Source organism: Toxorhynchites rutilus, chromosome 2, assembly GCF_029784135.1.
Source record: "Toxorhynchites rutilus septentrionalis strain SRP chromosome 2, ASM2978413v1, whole genome shotgun sequence".
Lineage (NCBI taxonomy): Eukaryota > Metazoa > Arthropoda > Insecta > Diptera > Culicidae > Toxorhynchites > Toxorhynchites rutilus.
This window is the reverse complement of record NC_073745.1, coordinates 184,746,925-184,768,920: the sequence shown is the minus strand read 5'-3', so window position 1 is coordinate 184,768,920 and position 21,996 is coordinate 184,746,925. Positions and strand designations below refer to the sequence as shown.

The 21,996-nt window shown below is 36.3% G+C and overlaps 1 protein-coding gene across 4 annotated transcripts; it reads left to right on the top strand.

The window, feature by feature from the left end:
- Positions 1-293: 293 nt before the first annotated feature.
- On the top strand, positions 294-21,808 carry LOC129764471 (TRPL translocation defect protein 14). Of its 4 annotated transcripts, none has more exons than XM_055763578.1 (11): positions 294-752; positions 1,252-1,319; positions 2,481-2,518; positions 3,283-3,320; positions 10,005-10,133; positions 16,425-16,553; positions 16,676-17,026; positions 17,087-17,414; positions 17,476-17,657; positions 20,930-20,983; positions 21,186-21,808. In XM_055763578.1, the coding sequence occupies exons 1-11, from the start codon at positions 692-694 to the stop codon at positions 21,284-21,286; spliced, it is 1,479 nt and encodes a 492-aa protein (XP_055619553.1). In that variant the 5' UTR covers positions 294-691; the 3' UTR covers positions 21,287-21,808. The 4 variants fall into 4 exon arrangements, with proteins under 4 accessions (XP_055619553.1, XP_055619554.1, XP_055619555.1 ...); XM_055763579.1 differs by having other exon boundaries at positions 295-752; positions 21,276-21,808; XM_055763580.1 differs by lacking the exon at positions 10,005-10,133 and having other exon boundaries at positions 295-752.
- The last annotated feature ends 188 nt before the right edge of the window (positions 21,809-21,996 follow it).

Sequence of the window (21,996 nt, the reverse complement as noted above, 5' to 3'; positions counted from 1 at the left end):
TTTCTACACAGTTTCTAAAACTTAATCAAAAGTGAGTGCTCCCAACAATCACATTCCTGCGTCAAGCTTCCATCCGTTGCTCTTGGCGTAGATCTTTCCACTTTTTTTCTATTCAATTCATTTTTTTATGATTTTTTTTCTCTAAATTTGTTAAAATTTAGTTCATATTTCATTGATTAAACCAATACAAGCTTGTCATGGTAATATCGTGAGCTCATTGAGTGGTTTTGTCCTCTCTATATCAACTGTCAATTCGCAATAATACCAACTGCAGAGCAGAATAAAATCGATACCGTCTTGAACGAGAATAATAATGACGGCTAAATCTCATTTGGCAGTGGAAAGTCGCATTGTCTATACACGTTTTCTTCATGAAGAATATCCCTGAAACTAAAACTGCGAAAATGTATAAATATCAAGTTATTTGACAATAAAAAATCAACACCGATAGTGTGTGGCAATTTCGGATTGTGCTGAGTTTGGTTATGTGAATAGGAAATTCCAGGAGCGAAAAATCTGCGAACACAGGCGATATATTGTCACTTCCCGCCCAACAAATTAGCGAGTTCTAGCTGGCGGCTATCGTTCATCTCTGATTTTGTATTGGAAAATAACCACCAGACGTATTTTTACCTTTTTGGAAAGTTGTCGGGATTCTTAGTGTGTTGGATCATTGATTAGAATTCTGAAAATGAAAAATATGGATACACATTCGGAAGAAAAGAAAGTGTATAAACTGGTCCTCACTGGAGGTAAGTTTGAATTTGAAAAAATGTACTCCTAGGATTGCTTCTTCGAATATAAATAGCCAAAAATGATATAAAAATAAAAAATCCTATCCTCGTGGAAACATGTGCAACATGTGTGCAAATTCAAGATGATGAATGCTTTGCAAACAATATATTCACATATTAACTCGTTCTTTTCGTCAATTTGTATGTTTTGATTCAAATTAATTAACGTAATCTCCCTGTTCAGGTCCTGAATTAAATAAAAAAGATTCGGAAGTTGGTGCATCTCTATGCTATGATATTTTTAATTTGTAAATAAATCGATATATCAAGACAAAATTAGTGTCACAGGTGGTGGTATAATATGAGATAATGATGATAATAGGAACTAAGAGAAGTTGGTTAGTCCGGATTATTTTGCAATCGAATTATACTATAATAATGCACGCATCATTCTTTTTGTTATGACCGTTCAAATTGGATTACTAAAGATAATGCATTCGTTCGTTCCACCCTTCAGGACCATGTGGCGGCAAAACAACAGGTCAAGCTCGATTGTGCACCTTTTTCGAAAATCTAGGCTGGAAGGTAAGCGATGGCTAGAATCACGATTACAATTATCTCTAAGTTGTCAATATCTTCTCTACTACCGTTTCAAACGCGTCATTGCTAGTAGATATTCGCGACGTTTTCCCCGTGGTTGAATAATTCTATTTTTGTATTTTGTATTCCCACTTCACACCGTATACATGTTAAACTGATTTACTCACTCGATTATAAGCAAACGAGGAGATACATCGAATCCGCATTATTTCAAGCTGTGTTTTGGCAACGATTATTGAATCAATTGTTAGATACTGTTTTGATTCCAAATGTACTAATCCATTCCGTTTTAATCACTTCCCTGAATTATTTGGATCAGAAATAGTATTGTTAGTTCAAATGTTAATTCAGAATGTGTAGAAATATAATAATGTTTACAAATGTTATACTATTTTTTATTGAACATGTATGATTAACCTTCCATTGTGTTGAAATTGTTGCCAGAATAATGTTTGAAAATAGCGTTCGTTATAGACGACTATTGTGCTGGTGCTATAACCAGGCCTTAAATAATGTAATATTGATCTGTGTGGATAAATTTAAAAAATCGGTACATATGTACACTAGGGTGGCAGCGAAAATGGTCATGTCAGATTTCAAAACCATGTACATGTACATGTATATACAAAGTATATTGGCCCAAAAAATGATCTGCGCAAAAATTCAGCTGAATCGGACAAGCGCACAAAGTTTTGATTTTTTGAACCTCAAAAATCTTCCAAGGGGGGCATCGAAAAAAAAATTCGATCTTCCAATTTCCTTGGAAGATTTTCGAGGACCAAAACATCAAAACTTTGAGCGTTTTTAGGCACCCTTAAATCATGTTCGATTGAGCCGAAACTCTGCACAGATCATTTTTTGGGCCAATAAACAAAATGTACATGGTCGGTTTTTGAAATTCGACGATGAAATTTTTCCCATTGCCACCCTAATGTACACATAAAGGGAAATGTTACAAAAGAGTCTTCATATGTAATGAAATCTGAAAATCTCGACTCATGAACCTGTTTCCAAATAACAGCAGCACAATTGTCCACATCGAAATATAAACTTGTCATTTCAATAGTTTCGAAAAAGTAGAGTAGATAATAAAACAACAATAGAGAGTTCTATAGAATATTTTGTTCGATTTGTTAATTTTTGCAGGTGTTTCGAGTGCCTGAAACGGCCACTGTTCTCCTCAGGTATGATTTAGTAATGCCTGTGAACATGATCATTAGTTTACTTTACAAGCAGGACTGAAAATTGAATAAGAATATTTTTATATGTCGTTACATAGTGTAATTCACATTTACTGAGTTGTCGTTTCTTCAATATGTTCTCCGAGGTTACATAAATACGAATAAATGAACACGATATCAAATATCGATTTCGATATATATAAATACTCTTGTCGAAAATTCATGTTGAAGTTGCGATATTCTGTATAGTTGAACACGTTCATATATACGTTTTTCTATGGTTTTAAATCAAACGTGTAATATAACATTGTCTCATAGTGCACTAACATTTGGCGTTATTTTTTTTTGTATTGAAACAATCATTTTCAATCTTTCAATCGTTCCAGTTATTTAAGTCAGAGTTATTTTTAGATACCAGTTACCCAACAATAATTTTACGTTGAGTAGCTCTCGTTTTGTTTCGTATATAATCTATTCATGGTAGTAGTGTGAATGTTTACCTAAATTTGACATCAAATGATAACTAAACATAAATCACAAAGGCGAATAAGAATTTTCAGGAGTTGAATGATCAGGGCCTAAAAATAAGTATTCTTTTACTGGACAAGCAAAATAACTGATAGAAGTATTCTTTATATTTTGCGATCCTGATGATAAGATCTGTCTTAGTTTCGAAAACGGAGCTCGTATTTATTTTTAATGGTCACATTATAAAACTCTGGCAATAACAAGATTGATAAGTTGGCAACTATCATTTCCATTTGCAGCGGTGGTATCAAATTTTCAGACCTGACTACGGATGAAGGTAAGATATATTGATTCTATTCAGAAAATATTTGTTTTGTTCTAGCTACACGTTAAAATGCGCTATTTTCTGTTGCACTCCTAATCTATCAATTTTATTGTATTGCATGTAAAACGGTGAATGTTATAACTTTAATCTCTCCAGTAATTAATCCTCTTCTCAAACAAAATTCAATACGATTGTTCGTCTCTAAATATAATGGTAATGGGGCGGAAAGGCAACGAAATAATGTGGAGGGGGCAGAGTTAAATTGCTGCTTGGCATGCAGTTGCTAGAGGGTCTGCACGCAATTATGTTGACTTTTCGGAAACGAAAGAATGTGGGTATCCAATTTCACTTCAGCAATAATTTTTCTCCGGCTATTGATATATCGAAGTCAGCTATAACGGTAAGCAAGTTTTAATAAGGTGAATTGCACGGGGAGACCGTTTTTAGCCATTGTCATTCGTTATTCCTAATAATTAACAGTTGTTTCCGTTCCATTTAGAACTTGAACTGCTCAAATTACTGTCATGTTCATTTCAAGGTACCGTACACTGAGTTTAAAGTGTTTGATGTAAGTTAACAAAACTGTGTGCCGACTCCGAATCAGAATTTGGAAATATTTTATCATGTGAACTGAGTACGCAGTAAAAGCGCTAAATTGACTTGAGAAGACTGTATTACTTTTGTTTCTCTTATTTTCATTTATTTAAACCAGGGGTTCTCAAAGTGGTCGATATCGACCCCTTGGGGTTGATTTTGGTTTTTCAGGGGTCGACATGAACGAAAATTGATTTTGGGGGTCGACGAGGTTAAAACAAATTCTTGTTTGAAACTTTCAAGATACATTCTAGTAGAAGTATTATTGTTGTACTTTTAAAAAACTCAACAGATAGATGAGCGCGCATAAGTTCGCATAAGATGAAAAATTTGGCATTTGTATTCTGAAATTCGTTGGAACTTGAATACACTCATTTACAAATTTAATTCAAGTAACACAACCATGTACCGACAGGTTCGAAGTGTTGAGCGAACGAGAGTTACGTCCACGAGTGAAAATAAACTTACACCGGAAAAATGTTTTAACAATGATTTTATTTGAACGATCTATATATGTCGGTAGTTTGAATTCAAGTGAAAAAGTCTAGTCAAAAATGGCTGTTGCAGTAGGGGTACGACTAAAACGTCAAATCCCTCATATTGCCAGTGTACCCAATATTGCTGCGGTTTACTGACATTTTGGTTCAATCAATTACTGTTGTGTACAACTCGGTGCGGTTATATAGTCGAATAGTGGCTAACTTTAAACTCCATGTTAAATGTGAACACCTCCATGTGAAACCGGAATATGAAAATCGCTCATGCAGTTAGAATAAAGCAGCGCATTTTTCGATTTCAATCCTCGTAAATGATATGTTGATAAACAAATGACGCCATATTGATTTTGATTTTGGGTAGCCTATATTCAATTGATGTCTAACCCCTGGTTGCAGTAGCGCGTGTAAACCTTTGTAGACTTATATAGATAAGCACGAAGTATGCTGCGGTTGCAGCTGTCAATAGCAGCAAGTAAAACGAGGGGCTCGCACTGCTGTTCTCAACACGAAGAACAGAAAAAAAATAATATTTTGGCATCCAATAACTGAATATTTACTTGTCGTGTTTTGACTCGAATATATTTGATCAGTACACGTTGATCAAATTTTATCTGTCAAACAGTCAAACAGTGTATGTACATCCTTAGTAGCCAGAACTATCTATTGGAAGGATGGTATACTGTTTGTGAAGGGTTGTTTTTATGACCTTATACAGGTTACCGAAACGGATTCTAGAACGTTGTATGACGAGATGGTTTCGTTGTTCAAGAGGGACGAAATTGCATACCAAATTTATTTCATTGGCTATGGGGCTGATGGAGCAAGAACCATGACATCACCAGGCAACTCGCTTGGCGCTTTGCTTAATCTTTTCTCTAGGGCAGTGTGCTCCGTCGGTGTAATACCGCTGAACGGTGCAGTCATGCGCCCAAAAGTGTGCATATCGCGCTGGTGTGATCGATGTGCAGTATCACCCCGACGTCATCTATAGGCGACACTCATAGCGAAAGAGTTAAAAGAGATTGTCCATCGCTTTTCATTATGAAGTGTATTTGCTATCGTATGCGTTTAAGCATATTCCAGACGAAATTGAGCAAACCAATAGCTGTGTTAGCTCAAAGCATCAAAGTGAGAGTCCTACCGATTCTTCGTTCGAGCATTTCACCACTTTTCCGCACGGTACTCGATTTTTTCACAAAATTTTCATGCAAACGCTAAAAGATCTGAATAAAGCTGAATAAAGGTCAACAAAATTACGAGAGCTTGGAAAATATGTAGGTTGGGACAACGGCTGAACTACGCATTAGGGGGTACGTAAACGATGGAAAAATATCTGTTGATCGGCTCAACTAATTTCAACATCAACTTCAACGACTCGGTTATGATGAATCTTACCATGCTGGACCCGTCATGTCATCAGAAGAAAACATCAAACCATTCTACCGCTTACTCAAAGTTATCCTAATCTGGTTCCCAGAGAAATGATTCAGTCATTTGATAAGGAATTCAGAGAGCTGCGCAATGTTGATTTTTCAGACTATTCCCCGGATGCACGAACCAATGTAGTCACGTCATCGGCGTAGAATAAGTGCCATCCAGTTGGAAGCAGCAAGGACACTTCGTTTATGAATAGTGAGAACAACGATGGGCCTAGGTTGATTCCTTGAGGCGCTCCCGAAGGATTAGTGAAAGTCGCAGACCCAATTGACACACATCCGTCTATCTGTTAGATACGAGTTGAACCATGTTGTTCATCTGGTCTGAAGATGTAGTGCGATGTAGTTCTGAAGAAAGAAGCGGTGTTTTGCGAAGTATTAAGCTTGCTCACAACTGGGTCTCCTTCTGATGGTTGTGGTTCCTGGAACTGGAAGAATCCGATTGATCCTGGTAATTCTGAGCTGATTTTTGAACGATCTTCGAATTCTCGAAATATGACACTTTCCGGCCATGAAACTCGTGACAACACTGAGCATCTTAATTTTGAACTGGTGCCAATCTTGAAGGACAAGAAGTTAATTGCGCGGAGCTTCTTGGCCTTAGGAATCAATTTTATAACTTTAGGTTCAGTGCAAGAGCTCAGATCCAAGCATTCACGAACAAGAATTGCTATTTCAGCTTCAGTCGTTTGTGAGTCGAAAGCTGAGTGGTAAGTCCAAAGAGTATCGTCTTCAAGCTGCACTGTTTTGAGTTTACCGCTCATTGGCTTGGTTCCACAGGTTCTGGCTGGTATCGTAAGGCTGGAAATAGGACTGCCGGTGTCACTGGCCTGCGTTAAGGGGTAATATCATCCTTCAACAAAACAATTTCTTTCGGCTCAGAACAACCACTTATGCTTCCATGCTTCTGAAGCTGCTGTTTTTAAACAATTCGGCGCAACTGTAGCACATCCAAAACACATTGTTTGCATAGAGTCCCAGCTGATCTAATGGAATGGTTTACCGCAGTATCCATGACAAAAATCCGGTCAGAGTTAGAAACAACTTCCTGGCACTGTGCACAAGCCATCGTGCAATAGATAGAAGCTTGAATGCAAGTTGTTTCTGCTACTAGCTAACAGATGGCGCTGTGAACGATGGAGCGAGGGCGATAGGAACAAAACAACAAAATATAACACTATTAGCATAACAGAAGTCACTCGTGTTTATTACAAAAATTTCACCAAATCAATGCTCTCTGAGTCGATAATTTTCACATTGAATACCGTACGCTAAATAAGATGCGTTGCACACGTAAAACATTTAAAAATCATGCAACAAATAGATTAACGTAAACAATGATTAAGACGCGTTTATTAGTATTGTAATAATAATGCCTTTTTATTTTTGACAGTTACTATCAAATATATATGACTAGTGCAAAATGCAAAATTATTCTGATTCGACTCGTGGATAAATCTGCACAGTTTTTTATAGTAGCTGTTGTTACAATTGTTAGAAAATTTCAATCGAATCAAAAATGCTTCTGTTCACGTGAAGTTCTCTGATATAGAACAATATTCGACCCAATTAGAAATAAGATAGATTACCACCCCAAACCCTTGTAGAACACTAAAATCTATTCCCTAAATCCCCTAAATGGAGTATGTGTGAATTGCTGACCAATAACGGATATTTTGCTTATTGACAGAACCATTCAGCTAGAAATGAGCCTCATCGCTAAAGATGATTTTTCAATGAAATTTTCAAGTTGTTGCTCAGCCTAATTCACGAACATACGACGCTTCTGGTGGTCAAGCGGCTTCAGTTCTTGCGTCGATTTGATCTTGTAAGGATGTAGGCCAAAATCTTTTCGCAAAATTCGCCAAAATGACGTCACACAGATGCCCAACGCTTGAGAACGACGTGTGAGAGACTTAAAGTTGAGGGCATTGACTCCGAACTTCGGTAGTAAATTTCAATAATATTGACTCGTTGTTGGATCGTTTATCTTTCCATTATGAAATGGCAAACCTTACTAAAGAGAAATGTCAAGAAAGCGGGAAAAAATGGCGTCGTTTGCTGTCCCGATCGATCTACTTTTGTAGCGTCCCTATTGAAGAAGGAATGGATTCTTCCTCGGAATTACATAGCAAAAATAATATCCTTTTCCCGACATTTGAAAACGACGCTGCTTTCATCAAAGTAATTTCTTCTATATGGTGAAATACTCACAACATTATATCAAATATTTCGTATCCTTCACTATCAAATCCATAGTCAATGGCACCCGTCGGTAACGAATTTTCATCGATACCTCGATTTTCGCTAAATGTTCAGTTCAGTTCGGCTGTAGAAACGGAATGGAATAGAGAGAGAAAAGCATAATGCATAGGCGTGAGAGCGTGACCTTTCCCGGCTCACATCGTAATAACAATTAAATGGATATCCGAGCTAACTTATAACTAACTAACTTATGCACGGATTTGTGTGAATTCAAAGCTATTTTTAAGCTATTGAAACAAGTTTTCGGGTCAAGTACAATCGGTTGTGTTGACATATATCTTCGTTACTTTGTGTTCAGCACATTGTTGAATAAACAAATCTTCTGGTAACATAGGATTTCTCAATATCCGAATTTCATTGCATTTTGCGTATTTTTGTCATGCCTGTATATAAATGTTGGTCTGAAGGCTACCCAAAATACATGAATGGTATTTCTTAAGAAGCTTGCTGTACAATTCCCGTGTTTTGACTATTAGGTCCTGCTTTAGCGTCCTATGACGAAAAGAACGAAACGTTCCTGCAGATTCTCCGGACATTAGTTTGGAATTGTATTTTCTGGCGAAATTTTAGCTTTCAAAGCAAACTGCTAACAAAACATTACCGAGCCGATCACTAGGTTTGCTGCTACAAAATGAGCAGTAACTCCAGATTCTAATTGAGTAGAGCTTTATAACAATTCATTTTCGGTGCCTTGCATTTTCTGGGTCGCATTTTCTTGCATTTTTTGGGTGCCAAAAGTTAGAACTGAACATAAAATATTTTTGTTTTGAAACAAATTGACCGTTTCATGTATTATGTATTGTAACCATCATTGTTGCCGTACTGCTGTTTTTTCGCGATTTGAAATTACGCGATCTACTTATCACCACCTCATGGGGGAGAGAAATCCTGCGCGTGCGCATGCGAGTGTGGTTGTGACGAGAGCGCGCCGATGACGCGGTAACTTTTTTACGCGATTTGCTCTAAATTACGCGATTTTGTTTGCGCGCTCACATCAATCGCGTAAAAAAAAGAATTCAGTGTGATGCGTCATATCAATGGGTGAATGCTGAGTAATATATGGAAAATCTGCAGTGTCAGCAAAGTATTGCTTCAATTTGCTTTTTCATTTGTATAACAGATAAAAAAAACATTCTCTCTCTGTACATTAAATGAAGGTTGAACACGAAAATCTTGTTAGAGTTAAACTATTTTTTTATATTTAAATGTATTGCATATACATCACTGGGATTTATATTTATTGTTAGACAAATGTTCTAACCTTACTTCTTACTATATTGTCCAAATAAGCATGGTTGACGTACTATGTTTTCCAATTGAATTAAAATAACGAAAATCATGACAGCCCTCCGGCCCACTTTTCTCCGTTAATATTTATTAAATAGAGATTGATGATTCTATATAAATTTACATAAAGAAGAAAAAGCGTTTTTCATCACTGAGTGATTACGTCAACCATGCATATTTGGGCAGCATAGCCCATCATCCTTTGCACCAGTGAGAAAACACCTGTTTGGTGATTTCGGTGTCTTGAAACTTCTCAAACCAGCCCTTTTTTGCTTTTTGCACGTAGGATAGCGATCCTGCCATTTTCGCCATGGTTTTCGACGAATTCGGGTTCCGTTTGATTATTTAACACACCGTGGATTTGAGATAATTCGGAAACTCACGAGCAAAGAGTTCGGCAATTTCATTGCAAACGCACAGGACCGATTCGCGATCTGCTTGTTCCGGCGATGCACTGATGTACACAAATGAAGTGTTTTTTCGTGTTCAACCTTTATCAATGAGCTGTTAACCAACAATTTGAACGATTACTCCTTTAAGAGCTGAATTGCATTGCTTATCAGATGGCTACCATGTGTGATTTTTCTAATAAAGTGATGTGATTATTATAACGCTAGAACGGCGCCGAAAGCCGACTGATCATCACACTATATTGAGAAACGGTATCCCGGAACATAGTGTAGATAAGACTGCGTCGTGTCCCCGTTGTTTGGCTGCTGCTGCCGAAAAACCCAATGGTAGCGAGGGTGAGTTGCTGAAAGTGTGAAACAGTTTCATTGGAACGGTTATGATAAAGTTTGCTGTCCATGCTGCCAATGTTTTCTTTCATTAGTACCTGTTTTCAAACGCGTTAGATTTGTTCATTGCTAGCCGATCAAAACCCGTAATTTGTCAAATAATACTATGATACAATGCGAATCAAAATTGTGTAATTATAACTATCACCGACCATACGCTTTTCCATGGACAGATTCTGTGCTGCTGAATACAACAAAAAAAAAATCACAGAATAGGTATGCTTGTATGCTGATCCCGTTAAACAATGCCGCTCACCATACAGTCTTGAATTTTAAAGATATTTTGTTGAACATTGAACAGAACCGATAAAGTCGTTGCTTACACGATATGTTGAAAGACTAACCAACGGAAACACTAATTTCTAAATGCTCAATATTCTAAATAATTTGTTACTGATTGTTGTTGTTCTATAATACCCACTGATGGTAAGCGTTTCTATACATACTCGTATAAAAAGTGTGAACTTCTCACCATTTTCAGTTGTACCGGTTTGTAATCATAATAAGAAAACAGTTAGAGGCGAATGAACTGCAAAGTTTAAAGCCTCTTAAAAACAAAGAAGATAAGATAAGATAAGAAAACAGAACTGTACATTATTAGACGAGCTCCAATTTGGTGCCTTATCATCATTGCTGTGTAGATTGAGTTTTCCTAAAGGAAACGACATTTGTGTGCGCGGGAAAATGTATGGAAAACCTGGTATTGTTATAAATAGAAATTATTTTCATTCATAATTTTGGCATACTTTCACTATACGGACAGTTCATCTGAATCAACTTGTTTGATAAATTATTCAGACCAATGTACAACGAATCGAATGTTTCATTTGTTAATCTTTACTGCATGTGTCAGAATGAAGGAAATCGTTCAATCATCCACCTTGAGATGCAATTAGCTAACCATCGCGAAAATCTCGAGAACATAAACTGACGACTACGTGCTTCTTCCATTCTAGTATCGTTCACAGAGAGACAAATGTGCAAAACAAACTGTATATGCACGAAGTTTCTGTTCGAAACTTAAAGAAAACAGTTTGTGAGACTCCTTGCAATAGTTTGAATAACATGAAGTCGTTTAATTGAATTAATTTTCTTCCTCAATGCATTACAATTCCCAACCGATATAGCTATGAGCTGCATGTGACCGCGTCATTTGTACGTATTCGTAATTTGTTGTGTAGTTGTAAATGACGAACGGTATAGTTTGTTTAAAAATATATCTAAACGGAACGGAGCGTAAACAAAACGACCACGAACGGGTTGTTTCCATTTCGCCTGCTCTAACTGCACGCTTATCGATGCAACAACAATACGAAATGCGGAAGGTGTACTTGAATCGAATCAGCTGATGACAAGTAACACGTGTTCTTGGACTTTGAAAATATTTATTCTTTACATAATATTGGCCGTGATACTGTAAATTAGTTTTTGCGAATTTAAATAGTGTACATAAAACTCGTTGACAGTTTTATATTGTTCAGCAAGAATTTAATGTGGTTTGATGTTTGACAATTTGTAGGATTTTTAAAATATTGACATTGTCTATGTATCTATCCAAGGGATAGTAGAGAAAGAACTCTACGGTTGGGGTTGAATTCTCTTCTTAAATAATATTTTATTTTATGCTCTCGTCTTTTTGGATTCAATTAGTTTTTGCTGAGAGCTGAATGACCAATGAAGTGTATTCTGGAACATTTTACATCAACTGTATTTGTTGTTTGCCAGCGCTCCATCAGCTGTCTAATAAATTTATACCCGCCTTTTTGGGTCGAATCTTGAAATACGGACTGAATATGTTTGTATAGTTGTCACTGCCCGTGGAAGGGCTAACGTAAAATTTTGTGGCCATCTGCCCGTCGTTTTTTCACTTGATGGTAAAGTAATGTTTTTATGTTTGAATTTTTGTTGTTAGTTTCAGCAAAAACAACTAATAAATTCATGAATCATGATCAGACTCAGCAGGTCCTAAACAGTTCACATGTATTGAAGGCTTCAACAAATTTACTTTCAATGACTTTTCGGGAAATTTGCTCTTGCTGTTCTAAATTGGGAGTTGTTTACACAAAAACGGCTTCAAGATGAATAGTTTTTTATTTTTTCGCGTTCAAAAAAATCAGGCATGTTGGTAGGTTTCAAAACTAGTTACCCATAAGGCTAGATGTATAAAGAAAGAAAATAAAAGAAAAGAAAATCGCGCCCGTGAAAGGGTTAATATAAACGGTAGAGAAGTGATTCGTGATAAATTGTGAAATTGTAGATATTCCCCCATTTCAGCCTAACGAAACAGATTTTTGCAATCGGAGTGATTGTCAGATCCAGATGGCTCTTCCGGAGGGTGAGGGTCCACATTTCGAACAAATAGAGCTGTGTGAGCGTAACGATTTTTCCTGTCGTGTGTACAGATAATCCATCACTGCACTTGTGAGTCGCCGGGAAAACCGTCCAAAACATCCAAAAATATCAAAAAGGATTCAGATTTCTAATTTTTGAATGTACAACTACCTGGAAAAAACCTCGAAAGTCAGAAAATATCATGGAATTCAAACGATGTCAGGGAAGATTATGGAGTATCAGGGAATTAATTATAATTGGAAAGTTCATTACATAAAAAAATTGAATTTGACTAAACCGGTTCACTGTAGATTCTTCAGTATATATTCCTTCTTTTTTCCTATGGATGAAGTTAATCCTTGAGAAGGTTAAAAAGAGCGAAGGAAGTAGTAGAAGATAGTTCTACATCCGCGCTGTTTTTGTTGGTATTTGGCGGATATGCACGCATCAAGTTGTTTGGCATTTTTCCCCGAAGCGAAGATATGAAGTTTCGGCAAATTATATCCAACGTTTTTTTTTATAAAATGTTTGCTAGTCAACAGAAAATAGTTACTATCATCAGTAACATAGTGAGTGTAGCAGTACTAAGTACGAAATGGCAGGCTGAACCATCCTCTAAGGTATTTGACTGCAAGTTTTCGTCATGGCTGGAGTAAATTGACACTAGTGAAACACATGTGAAATTGTTCCCAGTAACAGGCTCAAACAGACTCTCAAAAGCCATATGAAATCTTAAAAGTATAGTCAACGAACAGAGGACGGTAATAATTTCAATTATCTAACAGGTGACACCAAGAGCTCGAACCAGGCACCTCCAGGGATTTTGGATCCCGGTTGCGTCACAACTGATCACTTATTTGTGCAATCAGTACATGCAGTTCAACTATAATCAATTCCCTCCGCGAGCATTCTTCTCCCTTCTTCGAAAACTATCGATAACGTTACACTGAAAACCGATACTAGCTGAGATCTTATAGTGTACACTTATGTGTCACAAATCACTCCGCATTGTCGAAAAGGACATGATTGTTTTGCGAAGTAATTTTCACATCAGCCAGATCGTTGAGAATGTCCAGCTAGGCCGTGATAAAATGAGCTTCATGATGATGCTTGGCATTGTTTTGTATTTTTAATCTGAACTCGATAAAATATGTCAGAAAATAAGCTACTGTCTCAGCAATATCACGCTATCAAAGTTGATAGGGACATTAACTCTCAAAGCTATATTTTAATGTTGAATCAGCAGGCTGATATAAGCAGCGTAATCGCAGGCGGAAAATCTAATGTGAACAAAATTGGCTAAATAGATAACGATTGTTCATTATGACATAACCCAAAATAGTTTAAAAAATGAGGGAAATAACATGAAAACCACATAAAAGTGAGGGAGGAGTGTGTTGTGAAAGCTATTGCTACGTCCACGCAACGTCAATTTACGGCAATACAGCCTCTCTTCGCTCACACACAAACTCTATGATCATTGCAACAAGAATATCGGATTATTTATGCTATTAATAACACAAAAATGGAATGTAAACTGCGATGTTGTGTAATCGATCGTATCTATCGTACCTATCGTATCTATCGATACGATAAACATGTAAACGATTAAATTAGGCGCTGTTACAGCTAAAAACCTAAATAAAATAAATAAATGGGGTAAAAAAGCAACAAAAAAAATAATTCAAATCCGTTGATTTTTCCGAGTGTTTCGGCATAGAACCAGGACGCAGTCCAAAACACATTATACAATACAAATACATAATCATTATTATAATCATAAAAACATAATTCAAGCAATTGTCAATCATGAAGTCAGATCTTCATTTCGGTTTAGTAATGTAGTTAATATACATAAGGATCTTCGTAGCCAAATGTGTTACGTGTTACTAAGCGAACGATTGTGGGATCAATGCACCGCAGGAATGGGAAACGGGGGTAAAGCGGACAGTGGGGGTAATATAGACAGATGGTTTGTATAGTTGCATTAAGAATTTCAAATTTCTGTTGATGGGAACCCCTTCTACATGCATTTCTATAATATTTAAACCATCCAATGGCAATGAATACTGGTCAAAAGTGGAATAGGGAACCAAAAACCGGAAATCAAACATGATTTCGCGTGTGGATGTAATTTTTCCGACTTCGATATTAAGCATTTTGAGTGGTTTAATTTCAAAATTGAATTCGCGGATGGTTATATTTCGGTTTGTGAGTTGACAGAGAAGCGATATTAGGTATGTACGGAAAATTAAATTCGTTCGTAAGTGGTAAATTTAAATTAATGAAATAATTGCACTGGTGGGGTTGAAATGGACAGTCACAGCCATAATCACAACCAATGCATGGTGGAAAATGAAGGGAAGAATATTCAATTCTTTTTTATATTTCTTTCTCTTTCTGTTCTACTTCAGTTACTGGACACACAAAAAAATGATTTTTACAGCTCGGTACGAGATGGATCAACTCGAGCAAAAATCCCAAACAATTCATTTATTGGAATATATCAACAGATGTCCAATAATTTTATTGTTCAAGCTAATTAAATGATCTAAGAACTACAACTACAGAACTAGTAGAGAATTTATTGTTACTAATCTATATCTGAAATATTTATGGAAAACTACTGGAATATCAGCGTTTTTTTTTGTCGTTGAGTCGACACTCCGGGTAAAACTTTTGAATCGGATCGAATCGATGCTCTTGTTGTTGCGAATACCAAATTTTGAAACGTTTCTATATGTTTCCCAAAGCAAAGTGTTAGGCATGATTCCCCAATACGGGAGTACCTCTTGGATTTTTTTTCTTATTTTATTAAAGAGATTTTCAGCCAAAGGCTGGTTCATCTCTAATACCTCTTGGATGAATTACATCATCTTATACAGTGAATATTCAATATCTTTGAACATTCTTCTTTATAAATAAGGGTACCGTTTTGGTATTATGTTTTATGGATTTGGATGTCTTATTTGGGAATTTATAGGAAGAGCTAAACCCAATTGTGAACAGGTTCATCGTAATACATACCATTGCAAAGTTGTATAGGTATAAGTTATTGATTCATTCGAAAAGTTTAAGTAGATCGAAACAATGGAAATACAGAAATAGTATTCTACAAGCCCTCACTAGATGAATTTATGTAAATTGCAGCTACAAAAGTTCGGTTTCTTCTTGGTATTTTGGTTGAGAGTTGGCTCGATCACGAGAGCCTCTGAAGCGTTGTGTACCTTATTAGTTGATGAGTATTATAACGCAATTACTGATCATACGCGCGTACGCTAATACACTCGTTCATTTATACGAAGAATTATCACAATTCTTCCAGCCAGTTAGCTATTGTACATAGTGATCGCAAAATCGTTTCAATATGAGAGTTTACATAAATTAAAACAAACATAAATAATTGCAATACACTTATGTGTTTTTAGTTGCACGTAGCATGTACTAAATTCAGATAATATCATTGAATAATTGAAAGTTTCGATTAGTCTAAATATCATTTCTTGTTGTGAGGGGTTTGTGCTATTTTTCTAAAGATGATTTACCCGAGGAGTAATGTTGTAGGTTTAATGACGAAGGAACTAAGCGTTGAAACGTATGCGGGAAATCGAGAATTCGGAAGAAGCATCAAAAAATTTTGTTTTGTGAATCATCATCCTTGTATATCGTAATGCAGCGACTTTCTCATAGCCAATTCACAAGAGACAACAATACAGCATTACTTTTCAGACAAATCATGTAGACAGGATCTTATGTTTCATATTTGATACTTTCTGTTTTAAGGTAAAGGTGCTTGTTTCTTTGTATCATTTTCATGCTTTTGCTGATTTGTTTCTGAACTTGTGTGCTTTGAGCATTACTGTTTTGTTGTTAGTAAACTTTTAACATGATTATTTTCTATTTGTACAGCATATAAGTTTCAAGAAAATTTACTGCGAACGATGATCCAAATTGAAGACACCTTCTTTGAGCTTGGGAAATCATGCGTAAGAAATTGTTTGATTATTTGCGATCGTGGAGTGATGGATGCCAGTGCGTGTAAGTGACTTATCAGTGTATTCAATCCATTTTAAGCAGACGTGAATGTTTCCATAATCCATAACGTCTATAATAAATATAGAACCTATTATATATGTTATTGATCAATATTTTTGTTACAGTCGTTTCCAAGGAAAAGTGGGAACGTATGATGAGAACAAACAGCTGGAATCCAGTTGAGTTGCGAGACAATCGCTACAATCATATTGTGCATATGGTTTCAGCGGCCAACGGCGCCGAAGCATTCTATTCCACCGAAGATCACGCGTGTCGATCGGAAGGCGTTGATTTGGCACGAGAACTCGATTATAAGTCCGCGGCTGCATGGATAGGACATCCCTATTTCGATGTGATTGATAATTCGACCGATTTTGATAACAAAATGAACCGTATGATCGAATGTGTGTGTCAGAAACTTGGTATTCATATCGGAGATCGTCTGTCGACCACATCGAAGAAGGTCAAATTTCTTGGTAATGCAAGCAATGCAGAATTACGGATTTATGCTAATATAATTGAACTTAATGTTTTAGTGTCGGAGCTACCACAAAACCCATCCTTCCCAGCATACCAAGATTTCGAAGTCGTCCATCATTACCTGCAATCGGCTGGACCGCGTGTGCAAGCTAGGTTACGAAAACGTGGCCAAAATGGACATTTCAGCTATATTCATACGATTCGTCGTCCTCACCTTCATGGACAATCAATAGAAGTTAAAACGCAACTCACGCATAGAGATTACCTAAACATGTTGACTCAGCGCGACGATGCCCATTTTACTATCTACAAAAAGCGACGTTGTTTTCTGGTGAATAATCAATATTTTCAGATGGACATTTACAAGGAACCTGGCCATCCAAGGTTTGTTGCTGTTGTTGATCGAAATTGAATATTTGTATTATTTTTTATATTTTTTGTACAGATGCAAGGGTTTGATTTTATTAGAAACCTATACTTCTCTGAGTGGCGATAAATTGAAGGAAATTTTGCCCGAGTTTCTTAACATCGTGAAGGAAGTTACCGGTGATCCGGATTATTCGATGTTCAATCTCTCGCTGAAAGAGGACTGGAGTAATACCAAAAAATTCTGTTATTCACTTCATGGTAAGAAAACTGTTTGCTGTCACAATGCAAAAAACTCCGCTTCCAGTGACAGTGACAAGTAAATGTTTGATAAATGTTGAGCTCCTTTCCCCCTTTATTATGCATCTTGATTTCAATCTCGGGTTAACAAAAAAAAAAGGTTTATCTAAGATGGGAAGAGTGTTTAAGTTAACAAAATTTTTGAAGCCATTCTCATCTTTGATAATGCATTTTGAGATAGCATATATTTGTTTGATCTCCTTGTAGTATAGAGTATATCATGTTGATGAACTAATTCCGAACGGCCATTGAAATTATTTCACTTTCGATAAACTCTACAGCTTAACGAGGTGTGAAGGTTTTCTCTGTACATTTTTTTTTCTAACCATCTTTTCCATCACTGTTTTTTCATTCAAACTAACAGTTTTTTGTTTGTTTGATTAGCACAATAAAATACGATAATATGTATAAATATATAACAAGCGGCATTTGTCCCTTCGCTTGGAATGGTAAAGGCATGTATCTTTTCACCTTCCTTTTTGATGACAATTGAATAAATGTAAATTGAAACGTTAACCAGATGAGAACACCCAAAGTGAAATAGTTTCAATGGTACTTTACAATAAACCCAATGCTGTTGTTACTTGGTAATCTCATTTTTAAACTAACAGCTAGGAGTTTCTGTATTTCTTTAAACCAACTTAGCAAGCTGATGTTATGTACTTTTTTTTTTTGTTAAAATCATCGTAGTTAAATAATAATGGTAGTCGATTTTTCTGTGACTATATGTGACATCTTTGGAAAGTGATCTAGAACGTAAACCTTATCTCAGCAAAAACAACTCTTACGAAATTCTGTCCTATTAATTTTTTTTTGTTTAACTCTGCGCTTATTCAGAGCTCTGATCTGCACATGAAGTTAGTAAGCATTCGAACATTTACTATTCTACATCTAACACTCAAAGACCTTAAACGCAACCTTTGCATTCTGGTCAAACAACGGATGGATTGGAAAATGGACAATTTTCGGATGGCGATAAAATTGAATTTCAAAAAATAAGTTAATGGGGCAAATTTCCCATAAAACATAATTTTATTGATTATGTTACAACAACTGTCGGGCGGCATTTCGGCAACGTTTGGAACGTTCGTAATTGCTGCTCAAAACATACTTTTTGGCACATTTTCTGTTTTTTCTCAGCTTTATTTATTAGACCATTCACTTCAGATTTGCCCAGAAATTCTTGGCGAGACAAAGCTGGGGGACGTTCGAAGGGTTGGCGGACTTCAGAACAACATCTATCTTCAAGCGGTTCATCTCCTCCAGCGACTTCTTCGCGTAATGGGCGGAGGACAGGTTCGGCCAAAACACCACATCCTCGTTCGGGTGATATTTTTGGATGAAGGAGGCAACTTCCGGCAGGCACATTGTACTGTAAATGCCCCCGTTCACCAAAAGTTCTGAACGGAAGAAGAGCGCCTTTGAAGCACCTTTTATGGGAACTTGGTGTGGGAGATGTATCCTCGATGACAGTGCGACAGTGTCGACGTCTGGTGGCGACTTCCAATTAGGGGCACAATTTGGGTCCCAAACTCGTTAGTGTTTGTAATCTCTATCAGACTAGGAGATACGGAACCAGTTTTCGAATGTTAAAATTTGAATGAAAATTTTCACATCATGTTATTTAATTACTTGAAACATGTATTTCTGATTTTTATTTGACCATTTGTCTATACATTTTCAAAATTCTTACTGAAACTTCTCATTATAATAATCATTATAATAATCTTCAAAAACAATTTTGCATGAACTTTTTTCACCACCTACAGAAGGAAGTGTTTCTTATTCAAATATTTTCATTCATAATTTTATTTTTAAAAATTCTTTCATTCCGCCTGAAAATCAATTATTTTTTGACGCTCCTCTAGACTAGTAAATGAAGCTCAATGCCGTCAACGTGGATTTCACGGAACTTGCCTCCTTGGTGTGGGACGTAAAGTGGCTGGTTTCCTGTCAGTAGTTGCCGTCCAGCGTTAAATATGTCTCGTCGTCCATGACGAATTAATTCGAATTGACGAAAAATTATTCTCCATCACTTTTAGCCTTTGTTTCTGGGTCACAGATTGCTGTTCCGACACGGTCGGTCCTGACCTACGTTTTCGCTTGGTGATGTCCCTTTTCGTTAGGTAATTTTCACTGTCTGTCCCGTTGCTTTGACCTTCCGGACGAAAATCCGGAATGATGATACCGGATACTGGAATGAGCGTGTTCGGCGAACTCCTAGTACTTGACGATGTCTGCTTTCTTCGCAACGGGATGGAGCTTCCAGTACGCACAAACCATGAAGCGCAGTTGCTTTACTGTTTTCACCAGAACTTCCGCAGTTCAACTGATAGTGTTAACAAATTTTATTTGAAAACTCATGGATTTCTTTTATTGAGTATCAAACTTGCAAAATGGTGACGTTATCCATGGCAACCAGTTTTCTGCGAATATAAAGCTACTGCATTTGAAGTGTGTTTGTTAGATAGATATTCTCCAACAGAGTGAATCTTAATATTTAACTCATTAACCCAACTCATTAAAATAGCAGAAAAAGCCACCGATATGAACTAATTCAAAACACTGTTGTTTTGGGCTTCCTTACCCGAGAGTCCTCAATAGTTTTGAATCACGTTTAATTTTTTTTATCAAAAGACTTTTTCATTTTTTTAAAAAAATTTATTTTTTGAGTTCCAATTGGACAACCGCTGATAGCGTTCTGAGGTTACTTTGGGAATTCCTTCATCGATTCCCTGATCGATTCGAAACGTTCTATTCAACTAATCGAGGCTTTCGGGCAATTATTATGCTTGACGGCCAGTACAGGTTGGGAGTAATTGTAAAAATGAGACGATCAGGTACTTCTGAATTATTCCATTATCATGTAGAAGAGCCTGGATTATGATATTTGCTCAAATGCATAATCTTCTAACATTCTCCAGTTCTCTTTAGTTAACCATTTTACCAAACGGAACAGACTTATTACATATAGTAGTTTGAGTTCTAGAAACTTAATTGTCACACGGCGTAAAACTCTTAAATGCCTTCAAAGATATCGATAGCGTTAACAATTGTTAATTACAAATACGTTCTTCTCATAAGTTTGTCTGAGTAATTTAACTGTTTATAACATTATTTCAACTAATAAATGCTTGCTTTTATGCTTCCAAAATTTCTTCTGTTTTCTACGTTATTTAATTGGCAATATTTTGAAGGTACTATCAATTCTCTGTTTTTTTCTAATTTTCTAGATCAAGATGAAAGTGAGTTTAGAGCGAATGGACATTCTAAAAAAATGATAAATGGTAAAGCATAACACACTTTTTAACTGTGTACACATTCGCTAGGCTTCTATCTTCTCATTTTACATTTTTACCACGCCGCAAGAATAGAACTTTTGATCCTCGTAAATCAGTTCTTCATTTGATGTACTTTTTTATCATTGTTTTCCATACACCTTTATCTCATAACTGATATTATGTATATGATACAATTGATGGTCTGTAGATCAGCAATCAGTTTATACCGATGAACAACAATCAGCATATATTGGATATTCTTGTATTTCTACTTGCTCAAAACCATTGCCCCGCGAAGGATCTTCTTAAATAACTTCGTATATACACAGTACTTGCAGCTTACAGAGAGCAAAACGGTTCTTATCTATACATTTATAACAGTTGATATTCAAATGTAGTGTCAAACTGCGCTTTGTGTGTTGAAAACATCCGACTCACTTGGCAAGACAGGGGAATTTAAAATAACAGCTTGTTTTTTACTGTCAATATATTGTATTCCCGAAGACTAGTCCCAGGTACTTAAAGAAATGAATTAGTGAAATCTATTTCTGCAAACTTTTTATTCAAATGTATTGCGAACCTTCTTACAAATTATGTATCCATCAGGTTTAAGGAAAATGCAAATATTTACCAGCTATGAAGAGCCAATTCCTCTCATGCTAAATAATCACGAAAGAAGTCAGGTATATTCTCTATGCAACATGTTTCAACAAGATACTTAAAGCCAAATAGAAGAATAATATCATAATTGTATTTTATATTAAAATGTCAGCATATTTCAGAAATTCTGCAAAATTTGAGTAAACATTAAACATCCAGAAGTACAACAAGCTTCAAAGTTTTCTTTATCACCTATTGATGACATCCTTCAACGTACTTCTTAAGGGGGATCCGGGTCTGGAATGATCGGATTTTGGGTTCGGATTCGGATTCGGAAATCGGAAATCGGCATTTTTTGGAAGCTTATGCCCTCAGAAAAGATGTGTCGAAAGGATTTTTCGATATTTCATCTCGTTGAA

Bases quoted from the DNA above. Each gene is read 5' to 3' on its own strand.
- LOC129764471 (XM_055763578.1), top strand. From the start codon at position 692: ATGAAAAATATGGATACACATTCGGAAGAAAAGAAAGTGTATAAACTG. The intron at 17,027-17,086 runs GTAATGCAAGCA...TTAATGTTTTAG, and splicing joins GAAGAAGGTCAAATTTCTTG to TGTCGGAGCTACCACAAAAC. The intron at 20,984-21,185 runs GTAAAGCATAAC...GATGGTCTGTAG, and splicing joins TTCTAAAAAAATGATAAATG to ATCAGCAATCAGTTTATACC.